The sequence below is a fragment of the Diabrotica virgifera genome, chromosome 7 (assembly GCF_917563875.1).
Source record: "Diabrotica virgifera virgifera chromosome 7, PGI_DIABVI_V3a".
Lineage (NCBI taxonomy): Eukaryota > Metazoa > Arthropoda > Insecta > Coleoptera > Chrysomelidae > Diabrotica > Diabrotica virgifera.
Window position 1 is genome coordinate 57,340,501 of NC_065449.1, and position 20,521 is coordinate 57,361,021.

At 33.1% G+C, this 20,521-nt stretch overlaps 1 protein-coding gene across 2 annotated transcripts in view; it reads right to left on the minus strand.

Annotated features, from left to right (window-relative positions):
• LOC114330864 (venom acid phosphatase Acph-1) overlaps positions 1–20,521 on the minus strand; it is an 85,528-nt gene that overhangs the window by 62,365 nt on the left and 2,642 nt on the right. For both annotated transcript variants that reach the window (XM_028280287.2, XM_028280286.2), the window contains exon 2: positions 16,785–16,892. In XM_028280287.2, the coding sequence (XP_028136088.2) occupies positions 16,785–16,892 (108 nt within the window). The remainder of the gene's footprint in view (positions 1–16,784; positions 16,893–20,521) is intronic.

Consider the following 20,521-nt stretch of genomic DNA (forward strand, 5'->3'; position numbering starts at 1 on the left):
CTTCCTTTCGACTAAGTCGTATGCCTGTTTGAAGTCTACAAACACGTTGTGAACATCAATGTCGTATTCCCATGATTTGCTAAAGACCTGCTTGACTGTAAATATTTGGTCCAATTGTCGACCTTCCCCGTCTGAAGCCCGTCTGAAACGCTCCAATAATATTTTCTGTTAGTGGTTGGAGCCGCTGGTTTATAATATACTTACGTGAGGACTTTATATGCTGTACATAGTATAGAAAAACTCCACGGTAATTTTTGCACTTCAAACAATGTTTAATTATTGAAATATAAATTTTATTTATTGCAATATTAAATATTAAAAATTTTATTAATTAAAAATTGCAATCTTAAAAATTTAAATTTTTGGTGCAACTATATTTGTATTAAATAATTAATACATTTAAAAAAGTTATTATTATTACCATTTTATATAAATTTTTGTTAGGGGCCCGAAAATTAAGTAGTCCCTCGGGCCTGATTTAAAGTAAAATAGGCTCTGAGTAATCGTACCGTCACCTTGCGACGGGGTATCCAATCAATTTAGTCCTGTCGCCAGGGGGGGTACAACGGCCTCCTGTATTCAGATGGACTTACCCAAGTTTTTTTTATATATTTTGACCTGTAGAACACGAATTTTTTGGGTAACAGTTGATCCGGATGTCGATAAGATTGTTATAAACCAAGAAGTTGAGGAATCACATAACAGCGATTTCTCGCAAAACAAAACATTTTTTTGTATTTTTTGGGCCATTTTAACCAAAAAATGTTCCTTCAAATTTTTTCGTAGGATGCATAGTTTTCGAGATAAACGCGGTTGAACTTTCAAAAAATCGAAAAATTGGAATTTTTTAACCCGAAAAACTTTTGATTAAAAAATAAAATAGCAATTCTGCTTACCGCATTTGAAAGTTCAAGTCAAATTATATCGGTTTTAATTATTTGTATGGCCAAAAATATATTATTTTATTGTTAAAACAAAGCTATAAACACCTAGTGCTTGAGTGATGTTTCAATGATTTCTCATTTAAAATCGAACGAGTACGTAGAGGAGATAAAAGTGCAAGCGGGGCTATTTGTAAGTAGCATGCATTAAAACGCATGTATTAGGCACGGGAAACAGTATGTGTTTATAGCTTTTTTTAACAATCAAAAAATAAATTTTTAGCAATGCAAATATTGAAAACAGATATAATTTGACTTAAACTTTTAAAGGCGGTAAGCAGGATTGCTATTTTATTTTTTGTTCAAACGTTATTCGGGTTCAAAAATTGCAATTTTTCCATTTTTTGAAAGTTCAACCGCGTTTATCTCGAAAACTATGCATCGTATGAAAAAACTTGTAGGAACATTTTTTGGTTAGAATGACCCAAAAAATACAAAAAAATGTTTTGTTTTGCGAGAAATCGCTGTTATGTAATTCCTCAACTTCTTTGTTTATAACAATCTTATCGACATCCGGATCAACTGTTACCCAAAAAATTCGTGTTCTACTGGTCAAAATACATAAAAAAAACTTGGGTAAGTCCATCTGAATTAAGAAGGCCGTTGTACCCCCCCTGGCGACAGGACTAATTGTCAGCCCAATTTTTCCAAAGTTTTAGAATCAACAAACTTTCAAAAGAATTAAAAATTACATTTCTCTAGCTGTTAACTTTAATGTTACTTAATACCTTTTAGTTGTTACCTTTGTTTAAAACTTGTTTTGTATAACTTTTATTCCTTATGTGTCTGGCAGTATGACGATAAGTCTAAGCCAAAAGTTAAAAAAAAAACAAGTCCTTCATGTAAACCAAGTACCTAAATATAAAGTAACATAAGGCTTTAAATTATTTTGCTTAATAAAGTATACTCAAATTTTATTTTTAAACATCTTATTTAGTTTATATGACCACTGGCGGATCCAGGGGGGGTGTCACGGGGTCATGACCCCCCCCCCATAATTGTAAACCCACGTATCCTAGGGTTGGTAAGACTAAGTGACCTTGCATAAAAGGAAGGTAATTAAATCACCCTTAAGACCCATGACCCCCCCAAACAACATTTCTGGATCCGCCACTGATATGACATGAATGCAAACACCAGTAGGGAGAAGGTCAACGGGAAGACCCAAACTTAGATGCATGGAACAAGTGGAACAAGATCTGAAAACACTTGAGATTACCCACTGGAAGAACAAAGCAAGGAACAGAACAGAATGGCGGAAAATCCTAGAACAAGACAGGACCCAAAAAGGGTTGTCGAGCTACTGATGATGATGATTTAGTTTATATAATAATTAATTTAACTTAATATCAAATTTTATTTATGTTTTATATATAATTTAAAGAACCGTCAAAACTAAATTCAAACTAACTACAAAAAAATATTAATATAAGATAATTTGTGTAAAATCTAATTAAATAAATAAATAATAAAATTCCTTTATTCAATTTTAAGAATAATATTTTAATTTAATGAACCTATTAGTCTAAGAGCTAGTGAACCCTCCGACCAACGGTCGTTCTGTAAGGCTAGAAATTTGTCAAGTGATAATTCATAGCACACCAAGGCTAAAAACCATGACCTGGCAGGCATCAGCCGTGCACGTGTATCTACCAGGTGAATCGAAAAGTGCATAGTTTACGGGCAAAATAAACTTTCTCCTGTAAGGTTTAAATTTAAGTATGTGTTTGAGTAAGTCATTTAGAAGAAATGTGTACACTGACAGGCCATTCTGAAGAGCATAAGACCTTGCCAGGCGAGGGGAAAGATTAGGGGTTTTTCCTAAAATTATTTTTTTTGCATCGAACAAATTTTTTTAGGTTTTTTCAATCATTCCAAACAGAAAAGATCTTGAATGATTTTTCTCTTAAGTTAATAGTTTTTGTTATAGAAGCGATTGAAAATTTTGAAAATTGCGAAATCGGCCATTTTTAACCCTAAATCGGACTGCCAGGTCATGGTTTTTAGCCTTGGTGTGCTATGAATTATCACTAGACAAATTTCTAGCCTTACAGGACGACCGTTAGTCGGAGGGTTCACTAGCTCTTAGACTATATATAATTTGTTTATAATATAAACAATAAAATTATTAATAATAATAAATATAATAAATGATGGTTTTGCTTGTTTTCGATTCAGAGGGTTGCACACCAGCTAGACAGGCTCTGTTTCTACCCTTTCAGGCGTCATCAGTAGCTTTCGAAAGTGTACCAGCTTTCTTACCAGTAAGAACTTTCAAACACGAAAAATCTCAGTTTTAAAATACTATCTACCATTTTAATTTATTAAATTGGTGGATTCTGCATCTGAGATTCTTCAATTTTTTAATAAAATTATTATTCAGCACCAGCACATAAAAAATAAAATGACGTTGTTGAGTCCCTGAATCTTTACCCGTGCGTCATCATTTAAAGTAAAGCATACGAAGTAAGTCGATGATAAGTCGGAAATTGAAATTTACTAAACGCAACCGCAAGTCACTATGGTATTTCATAGGTTAATTAAGTTATATCGGCGATTTTTTGTGTTTTTCTTTTCTTTTAGGTTGTTAGTCTGCTTTTATAAAAAAAATGGTTGTTTTTAGAACTATCTAGCAACGTATTATTAGATAGTATAATATAATTTCTTTTTGAGGATTTTGCTTCAAATTTTCCCATTCTCGAGATAATGAATTTATGCAAACTCAAACGTCCTCACTTATACTACAGTTTCGCGCCCGCTAGATTAGCAATTAAAAAACAAAGGGGTTTTCGATATTTCATTGAAAAAAAACTCTTCGGGATTTCATCAATCGATGTTTAAAGAATATCTAACCTACCTTGGCAATATTGAAATTTTCAGTTAAGGGGATGGGTACGTATTTTCGGCTGCAATGCTATTCAAATGGGGATTCATTTTTTTCAAATCCTGAGAAAACTAATAAATATTTTTAAAAAATTTGAAGCAGAATGAAAGATTACGTTCTTAGCTAGGGCCGAAAGTCCCTGAAAACTTCTTTTATTTTAATAAATTACAGGGGTGAAAACTAAGAGAAAATGTAGTGTGATATTTAATTTCAAATATCTCATTCAAAAGAAACTTTTTATTTATTCTAAGAGACCTTCGGCCCTCGATAATAATTTAGTCTTTAAATCTGCGTTTAAATTTTTTAAGAATATTTATTAGTTTTTTCAGGATTCGAAAAAAATGGACACCATATCCGTGGTGATATTTTCCAAATCGAACATTCGCTATCTTTGTCATACAACGCACTGGGTCAAATAGAATATGATGACAAGACACAGTGACAGTTTTAAATATTTGACATGGCATCCGGAATATTTTGAGTTGTTGATTAAATAATATTGATAGTGTATTTGATAAATAATTGATTTAAGACGAGAACTTAATAAAAAGTTATTTATTGTTTATTATATATGGAAGATCCAAAGAAGAGAATACCAGTGGCGGCTGGTCAGAGGAGGCAAGGGAGGCTTAGCCTCCCCATACATTTTTTACACATGCTAGCTACAGTGTTTTGTTTACTTTGCTATTTTGCTTTATTTCCTTTACTCGGATTTGAGTACTGAAAGTTCCTCTGCTGTCCGTTTTTCCTAGACGAATGAAAGCGAAATGTGATCGTTTCCCTTTCGTTTTCTATATTCGTCGTCTGCTGTCTTATTAGTTGAAAAAGTCGCAGATTAAGGATGTACCAGTAAGAACTTTCAACATGAAAAATCTCAGTTTTAAAATACTATCTACCATTTTTAATTCTTATTAAATTGGTGGATTCTGTATCTGAGATTCTTCAATTTGTTAGTAGATGTCGCTGTATTGCGTCTGATGGGAAATTTGAATTATTTTTCAGATTCCCTTTAAAATGATGGTGGAGCTGTTTTTCGGTCCAGAGGTAGGCACACTATCGAAAGCTACTGAGGACGCCTGAAATGGTAGAAACAGCCTGTCTAGCTGGTGTGCAACCCTCTGAATCGAAAACAAGCAAAACCATAATTTATTTTTGCTATTTTGCTTCGCGTTCGAGATATCGGAAAAAGTTATTTGGACAAGTTATTCCAAATAATATTCTAACCCCACATACCAAATTTCATCACAAAATTCGCAATTTTAGTTTTTTTATTATTTGTAGTCAGGATCCTAAAATCGTAGACGAGGCTGCTGGCCGGAAAATCTTGCTAATACTCCGCGCAGCCCAGCAGCGTTTAAGGATGGTTTAAGGAGACCCGGTCTCCTAAGGCTACGGCTCCAAGGGCAACAAATTTACGCTAGCAGTAGCCGTAAAACGAACTTAAGGTTCCGCGGAACGGAATAGGAATAGCCGAACTGAACCGACTACACACAAGTCCTGTAGTCGGTACAGTTCGGCTATTCCTATCCCGTTTCGCGGAACGTTAAGTTCGTTTTACGGCTACTGCTAGCGTAAATTTGACGCCCGTGGAGCCGTAGCCTTAGGCTACACGGGCGACAGCAGTGGCCGTAAAACGAACTTAAGGTTCCGCGGAACGGAATAGGAATAGCCGAACTGAACCGACTACTAAAGTCGATTAACACAAGTCGTCTCCTCTGATGAAGTGGTAATATGTCGTACAATTACAAAGCGAGGGTTGTTTACACGTACTGAGTGGATTGGCGAGTATGTATACAATTGAAGGGTGGGAGGTCGAAGACTCGGCCTAGTAAATAGAACAAGGTCGGAGTGACTGTCTCGCCATATGACTGGGTGGAGTGCTCGGCCAAGTACTCGTTAGTATGTTTGTACGAAACGAGCACTCGGCCGAGAGCACTGTCTCGCAACAATACTCGTTACGTGTAATCAAGGTTTTAGAGCTGCATTATCGCTTAACGCAGACGCTGCCCGGAGATTGGCGGCTAATCGGCCAGCAGCCTCCTCTGCAATTTTAGAATCCTGACTACAAATAATGAAAAAACTAAAAGTGTGAATTTTGTGATGAAATTTGGTATGTGGGATTAGAATAATATTTGGAACGACTTGTTCAAATAAGTTTTTCCGATATCTGTAATGCAAAGCAAAATATCGGTAATTTACCGTGTTTTTGGATTCGCAGTAGGCCGCCTTTAGACTTTAGAATTAAAAAATTGAATCAGTTGAGTATCTTAAAAAATGTGACTTCAACCTGTATGGACTGCAAAAGTTCAAATCTGTATTTATTATGATATGCATATCTACTTACAGAGATATACTTGTTAACAAATAAACGATACAAACTTTGGTAATACACTTTTACAATTAGACTAACTATTTTTAAAATGATATAATATTATGAAATTGTGAATTGTGATGATATTATAAAATGTAAATAAAAAATGGTCAAAAAATGGGGCCTTAAAGTAGATTTTTTTGGCGGATTTTGTTTGCTAGTGCAAATTTGTCTAGATATTTTACAGTTAGGTATAGCCTCCCCTATTGTAAAAATCACGAGCTGCCACTGGAGAATACACCAGGATATATTCAGTGATCCAAGTATTTTGTTGTTAAAGATGTTCAAAATTGTAAGCGTTCCATAGTAACAATATAGATATTACTAAAAAATCACTTTAACACTTTTCCTCTTTTCTCTATTGAGTATTACTTTTTGTTGGACATATAAATTATTACAATCACTGAATACAAAGTTAGTGAAAAAATTATCACATTTATTAACTGAATTAATAATTTGCAATTATACAAATAACAGTTATCCAAGAACATTCAAAAGCCATCTCTTTAAAGTTAATGATGACATTGTCAAATAAAATGACATTCTAGTAATGTTTACATATCCATACCAGTGTGAATTTTAGTACACGTAATTTGCCGTGTAACGACAGAAAAATTAGGGATAGCCGTAAAATATTTGCGAATTATGTACCGATGGGCTTAATTGTTCGATGCAAAAAAAATAATTTTAGGAAAAAACCCTAATCTTTCCAATCGCCTGGCAAGGTCTTATGCTATTCAGAATCGCCTGTCATTGCACACACTTCTTCTAAATGACTTACTCAAACACGTACTTAAATTTAAACTTTACAGGAGAAAGTTTTTTTTCTCCTTAACTATGCACTTTTCGATTCACTTGGTAGATACACGTGCAGGGCGGGAGAGATTAAATATCCAGCAAACGACGGCACTGTTGCCAGATTCCTTTTAGCGGGAATTTTAAAATTTTATAGTCTGTTTGGTTTTAAATTTGACAGTTCTGTTTTCTCAACTCAAAAATCTTAACCTTACTTTTACAAGTGATTAGGGTTATTATTTTATTTACATGTAAATATTGAAAGAAATATTGTACTATGTCATAATTTAAAACTCATTATGTTGCAGTCTTTTCCAGTTGATAAAATTGCAATTCAAAAACTTTTAGGTAGGTACGTGTAACTTCCACATTATTATTTATTTTTTAAGTATTAAGGTTGATGTTAATCTCAAAAATTTAGATTTCAAAGATAGTTTTATGTAGGTAGATATACTAATAGAGTAATACTAGATAATAGAGTAGATACAAAGTAAGCTATAAGTAGTATAACTGTCCATGTAATCACTTGTTATGTTGTTTTTGTAGATTTTATTGTGTGTATGGCACAGGAAGAGAACAAGAGTACAAGAACATGAAACATCGTATTATGAATGTATGTGATCCTCAAAAAATTATTCTACAAGACAAGATAGAGAAAGAGCTTTAAAATTCCAAGGATCCTGCAAAATGTTTGTATGGGCCATTCCACGAACATACGCCTGTTTTGGATTACTTCGACAACGAATATTATATTGTGCAACATAAGAAGTACGAAAGTAAATGGCGATAATAATTATTCCAATAAACAACAATGTAATTTGCAATTTACTTTCGTTCTTCTTATTTTGCACAGTAAAATATTCGTTGTCGAAGTAATCCAAAACAGGCGTATGTTCGTGGAATAGGGTATAATGTCATGTACTAGTTGAATAATAGTATCTAAAAATATTGAAACTGATTGTTGTGCAGTAACATATCTTAAAACACATTATGGGCATGACGATGATATAGAGCACTTACATATTATACCAAAATCAGTTAAATATCTCTTGAAAGTTTATTTTGAGAGTTTCTTCAAAAATGTAAGTCAAATATTTGCATATACACAATATAATTTAAAACAAAAATGTTACCAATAAACCACTTTTTAAATATTAATCATGAATATTTACTACAGTTTACAATTTTAAACTTAGGGCCGGTTGTTCGAACGCTAATCAACAATGATCACTATCAAATATTTAATTACTCTCACAACTGTCAATGTCAACTTTGGTTGGGTTGCTGAAAACATAATTCTTTATAATTATGAGATTAGTTAATCAATTAATATAAAAATTATTAACATAATTGATTAACTAATTTCATAATTGTAATCAATAATTATGTTTTCAGTAACCCAATCAAAGTTGACATTGACAGTTGTGACAGTAATTAAATATTTGATAATGATCATTTTTGATTAGCGTTCGACCAACCGGTCCCTAGTGTGTTTGATTCTCCTAATCTAACCTAACCTACCTATATTTTACTTTTTTAGTGCATTTCAGACTGTTCAGGATAGCATAAGAGGCGAATTAAAAATGATTTATTTACTTACAAGAAAAGATATCACAAACATTAAACACTCTTATGGCATTTATTTGAAAGATGGATATACTTATGTATATCACCAGTGTTCATTTTTGGGTGGAATGCTTTCAAACTATGTCATGTCTCATGTCCAATATTATTTTACAAACAACAGGGCATACTAATGGATATTCATTCTGAATTTAACATTTATAATTTTTGTCTTATTTTCATGAATGCTGTGTCAAAAGGAAACGTTAATTAAGTTTGGTAAATCCTTTATTGCAATCGATGGAACTCATGGGCTGAATTCCTATGACTTTGAACTTACAACAGTATTAGTAAAAGATGAATTTGGGAATGGATTTTGTACTGCTTTCTTATTTTCAAATAGAAAAGATACCTAATTTTATTTACCAATTTTTTTTTAATACATGTGTGTGTTGGTATTATATGTACAGTGGAGTGTTTTCATATCAGACATAAGTGACACCTTTTACAATGCCTGGTCAAATGTAATGGGTTCTGTTCCTAATAGACTGTTAAGTGCCTGGCACATAGATAGGGCATGGCAAGTAAATCTTAATAAAATATCTGATTCTGAAAAAAAGACCTATGTAGGTATACAAGATGTATTAATGATGTTTTAGAGAGTATTAATAGCTTTTTGGGTAGACTTCTAAATAATGCAAATACTAGGTACAATTTTAGTAAGTATTTCCAATGGAACTACTGCAGTAACATCCAACAATGGGCCTATTGTTATAGGAAGAGGTTGTGGAATTAATACCAATATGGCCATTCAAAATTTTCATAAAATTTTGGATAAAAGAGTTTCCATCAGTTGTTATCAGAGCTATACCTTAATATATTTTATCTCATATATTACATCTCATATCGTTCACTATAATAGTAATGAGTGATCCTGCATACACAGAACCATAATATATATTATAGTTCGTGTATGCAGGCTCACTAATTAAAATAGTGAGCGATATGAGATATAAGATATATTATAGTATAACTCTCTGTGCATGACCAGATTAACACGTTCGGTGCCCATCTCGAACAAGCTCCACTTGGCTGGTACCACATACTGAAATCATGTATTTAGTTACACAGTACTACTGACACAACTTATGCGTCGTCAGTACCTTTGGTAAAACCTTCATCACGCTACCCATGCGTCATGGCCACCGAACGTGTTAAGCACTTGTTAGTGTAGGGGGGCTATACTAAAATATATATTATATCTTATATATTACCTTATGTATCCATAATAATATTATATTATATCTTATGGAGTCTGAAGACCAAAACGAAAATTTTCAATTGGGCAGTTAATGTGTTAAGTTAGGTAATGTCATGTTTTATGTATTTCTTAGCACTAACACATTAGGTAGCAAATCATATTTGTTATTATTATCTTATTTAAATTGTATACATTTAAGTTTTGATTTAATGAAATAAACCTTTTAATCAAAAAAATGTTGTTTAGTTGTGTACTGTACACCCAGCAATATCCTGATGTAATGCAGACGCCAATTGAATATGATGTAAATACAAATCATAAAGATGTCTTTCTAAGGTTAAAATTTCACAGCCTAAATATGTCATTTATGTAACTTCTTAAGACGTCACAAAATGACCCCAATAAGAAAATAGAATTTGATAACTCGCGTCGCCTCCAGGTAAAATAAAGGTGCTAGGCTACTAAGAATGTTTTTTTTTAATTTTTTTTTATTTTGAGACTTTAGCGCTTAGCTATTTAGCCAGATACATGATGAGAATTAATATTATTATAAAACATATTAAAACTAATACAAATTACTAGTACATATTTTATTAATATTCTAAATAATTATGTAACCACTTAATACTAAAACAAAAAAGTATCCATCTATAATCTATACTATACTATCAAACACATTTTCACTTTTGAAATCGTAAATCTCTATTGCCATTAAAAAATAATTTATACTGTTAGTCCATTATTTCACGGTTTTTGCTCTAAATTTTAAAGAACCGCTTGGATTGACACAAAATTTGGCATACGTATAGCTTACATGTCAAAGAAAAAAAGTGATATTGTGCTAATGTGTGCTTTTGCCCTGGGGGTGACTTTCACCCCCTTTTGGGGGTGAAAAAATATATGTCCAAAATAAGTCCGGAAATGGATAAACTGACTAATTTTAAGTAACTTTTGTTCTATAGAGCTTTTTCGCCAAGTCAACACTTTTCGAGTTATTTGCGAGTGAATATGTTTATGTATTTTTCAAAAAAATAACCACATTTTTAGACGGTTTTTCGCAAATAACTCAAAAAGTAAGTATTTTGTCGAAAAAATGTTCCCGGCAAAAATATAGCCTATAAAAAAGTAAACAAAATGGTGTACACGTTAGGTCTGTGGATCTCGTACAACCAGAGTTATAGCCAATGAAAAATAGATTATTATTCACCAAATTTCAAATAGAATATTTCGACGTGAAATATCCAAAAAATTTAGCACTTTTTGGGAAAAACCCATTAAAGCTTTTTTAAAGTGTTTAAAAAACCTTTATTTCTGTTTTTACAAAAAGTTTCTAGCATTAAATTTAAGCAAGTTACGCTCAAAATAAAGTTGGTCCCTTTTGTTTTTGCAAATAAAAAATCGAGAAGACCACCCCCTAGTTAGCAAATTTAAATGAAATTAATCGTTAGCGCTCCACAAATTATTTTACTTATGTTGTGTTTATATGATCTGTAAGTTTTATCGATTTAAAGTGCTTATTTTTGAAAAAAATTGGTTTCAGAATAAAATTTTTAAAAATCTAAATTTTGAAAAATATGCTTTTTTTCAAAATAACTTAAAAATTGTTAGAGGTACCAAAAATCTCGAAAAACAAAAAAAGTCAGATTTGCTTTTCTGAATATCATGTATTTTTTTGTTTTTCTGTTAGACAAAAATTGATTGAGATTTGGTGTTTCTAAATTTGCATACATGCATTCGTGATCAGTGACTCCTTCAACCCCTTTTAACAACAGCCCTTTCAATAATCAGGACTTTGGACCGATCAAACTTACAGATCATATAAACAATATATACAGGAGTCAAGAAACTTGTGAAGTCGTAACGATTAAGTTCATTTAAGATACTAATTAGGGGGTTATTTTCTCTATTTTTTTACCAAAACCAAAAGGGACTAACTTTATTTTGAGCGTAACTTGTTTAATTTTGATGTTAGAGTTTTTTTATAAAACCAAAATGAAGCTTTCTTTAAACACTTTAAATAAGTTGTAATGAGTTTTCCCCGAAATGTGCTTCATTTTTGGTTATTTCACGTTTGGAAGTATCCCATTTGGAATTTGACGAATATGAACCTACATTTGATTAGCTATAACTCTGCTTCTACTAAGTATAGAGACGTGATATATACAACATTTTTTAAAAATTTTTACAGGCTATATTTTTGCTGAGAATGTTTTTTCGACAAAATACTTACTATTTGAGTTATTTGCAAAAAACCGTCTAAAAGCGTGGTTCTTTTGTTGAAAAAATGAACATATTCACTGCCAAATAACTCGAAAAGTATTGACTTAGTGAAAAAACTCTATAGAACAAAAGTTACTTAAAATTAGACTGTTTATCCATTTCCTGACTTTCTTTGGACGAATATTTTTTCACCCCCAAAAGGGGGGTGAAAACCACCACCAGGGCAAAAGCACATATCGGCACAATATCACTTTTTTTCTTTGACTTGTTAGCTATGTGTATACCAAATTTCATGTCAATCCAAGCGGTTCTTTAAAATTTAGAGGTTTTGCAATATTTTACCGTTAAAGAACGGACTATGTAAACAAGTGTATATTTCTTTTGAGTTTATTTTTCTTTCAAAAGACTGCAACATGAGTTTTAAATTATCAGACAGTACAATATTTGTTTCAATATTTACATGTAAATAAAATAATCCTAATTACTTGTAAAAGTAAGGTTATATTAAGATTTAAGAATATTAAGAATATAGAACTCTCTTTAAAACCAAAGTGGCATTCGACTAATTTTAAAATTCCCGCTAAAAGGAAAAAAGTAAATGTGGCAACAGTGCCGTCGTTTGCTGGATATTTAATCTCTCCCCGTACAGGGCTGATGCCTGCCAAGTCATGGTTTTTAGCCTTGGTGTGATATGAATTATCACTATACAAATTTCTAGCCTTACAGGAAGACCGTTAGTCGGAGGGTTCACTAGCTCTTAGATTAAAACAAAATTATTGTTAAAACACAAAAATATATTAGTTGACATAAAACTCAATGTCTAGATCCGCCACTGAAATAAGCTGTAATTAAATCAATTGATTAACCAATCAATTAGAGGGGTTTTTAGTTAATAAAAATTATGTATTAGAGAACTTTAGAGCACTTAGCGAGATGCCTAGAGAGCAGAAAGAATATAGAGATGAAATAAGAGAGCTACGACAGGAGAATATAGCATTAAGGGAAGAAAACACGAAACTAAAACAGGCAGTTTATCAAATAGAAGAACGGCTTGAAAGTTTAGAAAATAAAAAAAGGCGGAAAAATATAATTATACATGGTTTGAACATAGATACAAATGGCCCAGATATCCTAAAACATGCAATGAAAAATTTTCTGCAGACAGAATTACAAGTAGATGTACAAATAGAGAAGGCTTTGAAGTTAGGAGAAAAAGTTTGTTTGGTTGAGCTTGAAAAGGAAGAAGATAAAAGAAAAATCATGCGAAACAAAACCAAATTGAGAAATCGCGAAGAAGGTCTAGTTTATATCAACGATGACCTATCAAAGAACGACAGAATTGTACAGAAACGTGTCAGACAAAAAGCGCAAGAACTAAGAAAGGAAGGGAGAAAAGTGAAAGTAGGGTATAAGAAAATATATGCCGATCATGAAATATGGCGCTGGGATGGAATGAACCAAACGTTGGTGGTAGAAACCAAAGCAAAATACTAAGCAATAGCAATGAAAGGAAACAAATGACGACGAAAAATGCAAAGAAGAGGATTACGAACTATGGAAATAAGACAAATCAAGACAGCAATAAAAAAGAAAAGCCGAAAAATGACAAGATACAGTTTGCAACAGAGATAAAGAAGACGGAAACGACGCAGGCAATGGACAAGGCAATAAGCAAAAATAACAAAAAGAAAACTAAAGTTAACTTGGGTACATGGAATGTAAGAGGCACATACGAAACAGGAAAACTCAAAGAATTAATTAGAGAAATTAAAAGATATAATGTAGAAATAATAGCTTTACAAGAGACAAAACAATTGGAGACAGAAATAGTAGAAATAGAAGACGTGGTATTTTTTAAAAGCGGGGGAGAAACCAGAAGGTTAGGAACAGGTTTTATAATACAGCGAAAATGGAAGGAAAGAGTAATGGCATTCCAACCAATATCAGATAGATTATGCACAATAAGATTAAAAGGGGAAACGAAACATAAGTATAATAAATGTACACGCACCGATTGAAGATGCCACAGAAGAAGAAAAAGATGAATTCTACGAGCAATTGGAAAGAGAATATGATAAATTACCAGGGTTTGACATCAAAATAATAATGGGAGACTGCAACGCCAAAGTCGGAAGAGAGAATATATACGAACACATAATAGGGAAATATAGTAAGCATGAGGTGTCGAACGATAATGGCCAAAGAATAATAGGCTTTGCAACAGAAAGGCAAATGGTGATAAGAAACACACACTTACGCCAAAAAGATATATAAAGGAACGTGGATTTCCCCTGATAAAAAGACAGTAAATCAGATAGACCATATTTTAATAGAGAAGAAACATGCAAACAATGTAATAAATGTAAAGAGCATGAGAGGGGCGGACTGTAACTCTGACCACTACTTGGTGAGAGCAGAATACAAAATCGAGCATAACATAAAGAAAAACAATAAAACAAAAGAAAAAATTGGAAAACAATTCAACATAGGACTACTAAAAGATAATAACACACAGAAGAAGTATGAACAGGGAATAACCAACAGACTAATCAGGGAACAAGAAACGTCAAACCCAGACAAGCAATGGGAAAATATCAAAGAAGCAATCCTGAACACAAGTAAAGAAATCCTAGCGAAAACCAAAAGAAGACACAAAACAAAAGATTGGTATGATGAAGAATGTCAAGAAGTAGCAGAAGCAATAAGAAAGGTAAGACTCAAAAATCTCACAAATGACGAAGAAAGCACTAGAGAAGAATACGGAGAATTGAGAAAAATCGTGAAAAGAAAATGAAGAAGCAAAAAGAGAAAATACAACGAGAACAAACTGAAAGAAAGAGAAGAAAAATTAAAAAAAAAAGAAATAAGATCATTCTACCAGGAAGCAAAAAAAATGGAAAGAGGATATCAAAAAAATGAGAGATGATAAAGGGCTGTTGCTAAATGAGCCGGAAAAAATAATGGAAAACTGGCAAAACTATTTCACAGAACTGCTAAATAAGAGCGAAGTACAAAAGGAAACAAACAGAAATAGAGAACGAAATAAAGAGCTTGAAAAATAACAAAAGCCCAGGAATAACAGAAATATCGACCGAAATGATAAAATCAGGAGGGAAAAGATTACAGAGAGAGATATATGACCTGATAAAAAGAATATGGGAAGTAGAAAAAATGCCAGAAGAGTGGACCATAGCAAGGATATGCCCTATACATAAAAAATGTGATAGAATGCTCTACGAAAACTACAGAGGCATCGCACTATTAGAAATAGTTTACAAAACCTTGGCACAAAGTATAAGAAAAAGGCTAAGCCAATATTCGGAAAAAATACTGGGAGAATACCAGGCAGGTTTTAGAAACAACAGATCAACAGGCCAAATATGTGCCTTAAAAGAAATACAGACTACGTGTTACGAACATAAAACAGTACTATATGCTTTGTTCATAGACTTTAAGCAGGCTTACGACACAGTAAATAGACAGCAGATGTACGAACTGATGAAAGAATTGGGGATACCAAGTAAAATTGTCAGGATGATAAAGATGACGATGGAAAACAAAACAAACGAAATAGCTTGGAAAGGGTATACATCCAAAAAGTTTGAAACCAAGGAAGGATTACGACAAGGAGACCCACTATCAACAACGGCATTCAATCTAACATTGGAAGGAATAATCAGGAAAAGCAGAATAAACATGGAAGAAACGATATTTAAAAACGGCCACCAATGCATAGCATTTGCAGATGATCTGACGCTATTAGCAAGAAGCAAAAAAGAACTACAAAAGTTAATGAAAAACATAATAAGAGAAGCCAAAAAATTGGGACTTAAAATAAATGAAGAAAAGACAAAGTATATGATAATGGGAGAGATCCAAAAAGAAAACGAGAATAACATCATAGTACAAATAGATGGAGAAAAAACATACTCGTTCAAATAAGCCAAAGAAATTATTTACCTGGGAGCCAAAATAGATGAAAATGGTCATGAAGAAGGGGAGATAAAGGCAAGAGTAGCTAAAGGAAATAAAAAATATGGAGCATTACGCACATTATTGAAATCCAAATACGTATCAAGAAAAACAAAAATAAGAATTTATAAGACTGTTATCAGACCTACAGTAACATATGCATACGAAACATGGGTGCCCAAAAAGTCAGAAACAGACCTTTTAGAAAGATGGGAGAGAAAAATGCAAAGAGCAATATATGTAGGTGTGAAAATAGAAGGTCAGTAGAGAAGAAGAACCAATAAAGAATTGGAAGGACTATATCTCAAGAGCCAACGATCACGACGACGATCAAAGCACAGAGAATACGATACTTGGGGCACATCGAGAGAATGGGAAGTAAACGAATGCCAAAAATGGTACTCTCACGAAGACCAATACAAAAGAGGAGGAAAGGCAGGCCAAGGAAAAGATGGAAGGACAGTGTGTATGAAGACTTGAAGAAAAGTAACTTTGAAAGATGGAAAGAACTAGCATTGGACAGGAGGAGATGGAGAGAGGTGGTGAAGGAGTGTATAAAAAGACTGAAGTGTAATTAAATAAAATGTATAAGTTTTGTAAGTTATATCAAGTTATTTATTATATTATTTATGTAATCAGAAATTTAAACATTTTAGCCCTAGGCCTACAAGGCCTGTTGCGCTTAATAAATAAATATAAAAAATTATGTTTAGAAATTAATTACAAAACATGATCAATTAGTTCGACAGTTCGACATTCACATAAAACAATACTTACATTAGTTAGTTGGCCAAAGCCGAAAGGTTTAAAATAGGATTCGTTATAATATGGGCTCGATTTGTACAAATTTGACGTTTCAGGACATCTGTTTCCATGTCGAAAGAGCTAAAAATAAAAAAAAATATATAATATAAGAAAAATATTTTTCAGTGGGTAGAAAAATATTTATAATTTTAATTTGAGTTTATTTCCAATATTTGGTAAAATCAATAATGCAGTAAAGGGTAAGAGGAACCCAAATCCAAATTTTCAGTAGTAATTGCAGAAGAGCTCTGAAATTATTGAATTTTTCCCGAGTGACACTTTGACAGTTTTAATTTCACGAGCCGAAGGCGAGTGAAATTATGTCATAGTGTCACGAGAGCAAAAATTCTATATTAATTTCAGAGGTCGAGTGCAATTTGTTGCGATTATTTCATGAATAAAACTGTTCAAAACCAAAATTTTATTGTAATTTATTTATGTAAGTACCATTTATGTAAGTACCCCCCCCCCCCCCCGAAAATCGGTCTTGGATCCGCCCTTGGGTATTAGTGATATGAAAAATCTCAAAAAGTAAATAAATATAGGTTTTGCTTTTATAAATATTTTGGTTTTATTTTGTTCTTCTGTAAGACAAAAATTGGTTAAGATATAGCTGTTCAAAATTTGCATACACTCGTAATTAGTGACTCGTTAGAGCACTTTCAAATAAAACCCGTTCAAAAATAAGCACTTTAAACCAGTGAAACTTACAGGTCATGCAAAAAAAAAGTTAAGTAATTTGTAAAGCGGTAATGATTAGTTTCATTTGGGGTGCTAAATAGGCGGAGATTTCTCAATTTTTTGTACCAAAAAAGGCTTTACCTGTATTTTGAGCGTAACTCGCTTAGTTTTGATGATAGAATCTTTTGTAAAAAGTAAAAAATAGCTAAAACTTTTTTAAACACTTTAAAAAAATTTTTAATGAGTGTCCCCGAAAAGTGCTTTATTTTTTGGTTATATCGCGTTGAAATATTCGATTTGAAATTTGATGAATAAAACAATTTTTCATGAGCTACAAATTTGCATTTACTAGGTCGACAGACTTCATTTTTGTATAAGCTACATTTTTGCTACTTACTTTTTCAATTATTTGCTAAAAACCGCCTGAAAACGTGTTTTTTTTATTGAACAATGTTGAACATTTTCACTCGTAAATAACTTGAAAAGTATTGACTGGACCACTTCGGTGGTGACATTGAAAATTACACGGTATCGCCGTATTTCACGTTAATTTACTGGGCTATAACACATTTTTGTTACACATGTCTCATTTATTAAAATCATATCTAAATCACAGAGAATTTGAAACTAAAGTGGAGGATGAACTATCAAACCGTAACAAAATTCAATCAGGAGTCCCACAAGGTAGTATATTGGGTCCACTTCTTTATGTACTGTACACATCCGATTTACCAACCTCTCCACAAACCACCATTGGAACTTTCGCTGATGACACAGCAATATTTGCAACTGAAGAGGATCCAAGAGCTGCAGTATTAAAACTTCAAGAACACCTAGACCAAATTGGACAGTGGTTAAAGAAATGGAAGATAAAAGCTAACGAAACTAAGTCAACACATATAACTTTCACACTAAGGAAAGACCAATGCCCAAATATTAGCCTTAATCAAGTCAATATACCACAACAGAACATCGTCAAATACCTGGGGCTTCATCTTGATTCTAAATTAAACTGGAAACAACACATTTTAAAGAAGAAGAAACAAATTGAGTTGAGAGTGAAAGAAATAAATTGGCTTATAGGTAGAAAATCTCGACTCTCAATTGAGAACAAACTGCTGATTTATAAAACAGTCATCAAACCTATATGGACGTACGGTATAGAACTATGGAGTTGTGCCAGCAAATCAAACACAAAAATTATCCAAAGAACTCAATCAAAAATTCTACGCACCATCGCAAATGCCCCGTGGTACATTTCCAACCAAACCCTTCATACAGACCTAAACATCCCGTTAGTCAGCACAGTAATTCAAGAAAGAGCCAACAGACATCACGAGAAATTGGAAGACCACCCCAACCAATTAATATTACCATTACTGCAGCCACTAAACAACAGAAGATTGCGAAGATTATGGCCCATAGATCTTCGCTGAAACTGAGGTGAAACCGCTGGGTGATGTACCTCATAACGCCATTTTAGTGTACAATAATACATTGATATATGTTATTGTACTTGTTATCAAATTAGCTTATATAATATGTAATTATGATTGCTAATAAATGCTTACAAAAAAAAAAAAAAAAAAAAATGTCTCATTTAGTAATTTTTTAAAGGGGCCGCATTTTCAATTCTGCGGGGGGGGGGGGCGACGGATTTTGTTACGCCACTGATAACAGCTCTCTATCACTACTATTCTGATGCCCATTACCGCTTCGGTCTAGCTCACCTCTTTCGAGATGATTTCTTGCCTCCTCACTTCGTTGTTGCGACTTTTAGGAACCTGGCAGTAGCGGATCCAGGGGTGGGGCACGGGGACACGTGCCCCCCCTCTTCCAGACGAATCAAAAATACACTAGATAGAATAGATTTTATCGGGGTATATTCCAGATTCCTTGAGTTTGTACCCTATGTGCCCCCCCCTAATCGATTTTCTGGATCCGCCGCTGGAACCTGGTGCTCCGAATATAATATAAAACGATGGCTTAGTGTGAAAACCTCGTATCTCATTAAATTACAATTTTACAGGAGATGCAAAAATCTGCATAATATAACCTAAAAACAAAAATTACCGCTACATATTTTTAATTCGAGCACATTGAGACAAATATCTGATATTGGCCTAGAGCTAAAAGTGTTAAATGTTGCTATTAAATTGGAAATACAAATATTAACTATGAAAAACACGTAAATATCCTTGCAGTATATAGAGCTTTTGCTCAAGTAACTATGATAACCTCGTATATCTTGATATACGTGTTTTTCATCTTAAATGAGGTTGTGTTTATTATTATTTACGAGGTTTTCATTTTTCATAGCTTATTGCACATCTCCAAATACTAGGTTGATACAGTACAAATCTTTTGATTTAAGGTTCATAAAATGTTTCTGTACGCAGGACTACCTTTTACTGTTCACAAAAAACATTTCTCCAAGTCGACTTTCTCAAACAAATACTCAAAATTAAGTACCAAAGTCTTAGTTATAAATATACGTGGTATTCACACTAAATCAAGAGAGCAATTGATATACGTGGTTTCTTTTTTCGGCTGTAGAAAATAGTCTAGTGTATTTGGATTTTTTCTAACAGTTGTAAATCGTGAGACACAAGGTTTTCAAACCAAAACCACCAAAATGTCATTTTCAAAAAAAATGAGATACGAGGTTTTCACACTAAGCCATCGAAAACCAATAATGTATTAGTCGGAGTCGGAGAGATAGAAGCGGATTTTGTGCGTGAGAAGTGATATGGAAAAAATATAAGGGGATATGTTGAATTAGTTGTGTACATGACTTTCCCCAACGGGCGGAAACCAGAGTGGAGGACGAGAGAGTTAGGGGTCAAAATCGCGGTCTTTATTATTTGTTTTTGCGACGCTCATGATAGAGATAGTGCACCAAAATTTGGGAATAGGTAGGTCATGACATAACTAAGTAAAATCTCCAGGGGAGGAACGCTGCGTGACCGACGAAGGGGTGGGGCCAGGGGTGAATATAAAAATTATAAGAGGATATTTTGTGACGTTCG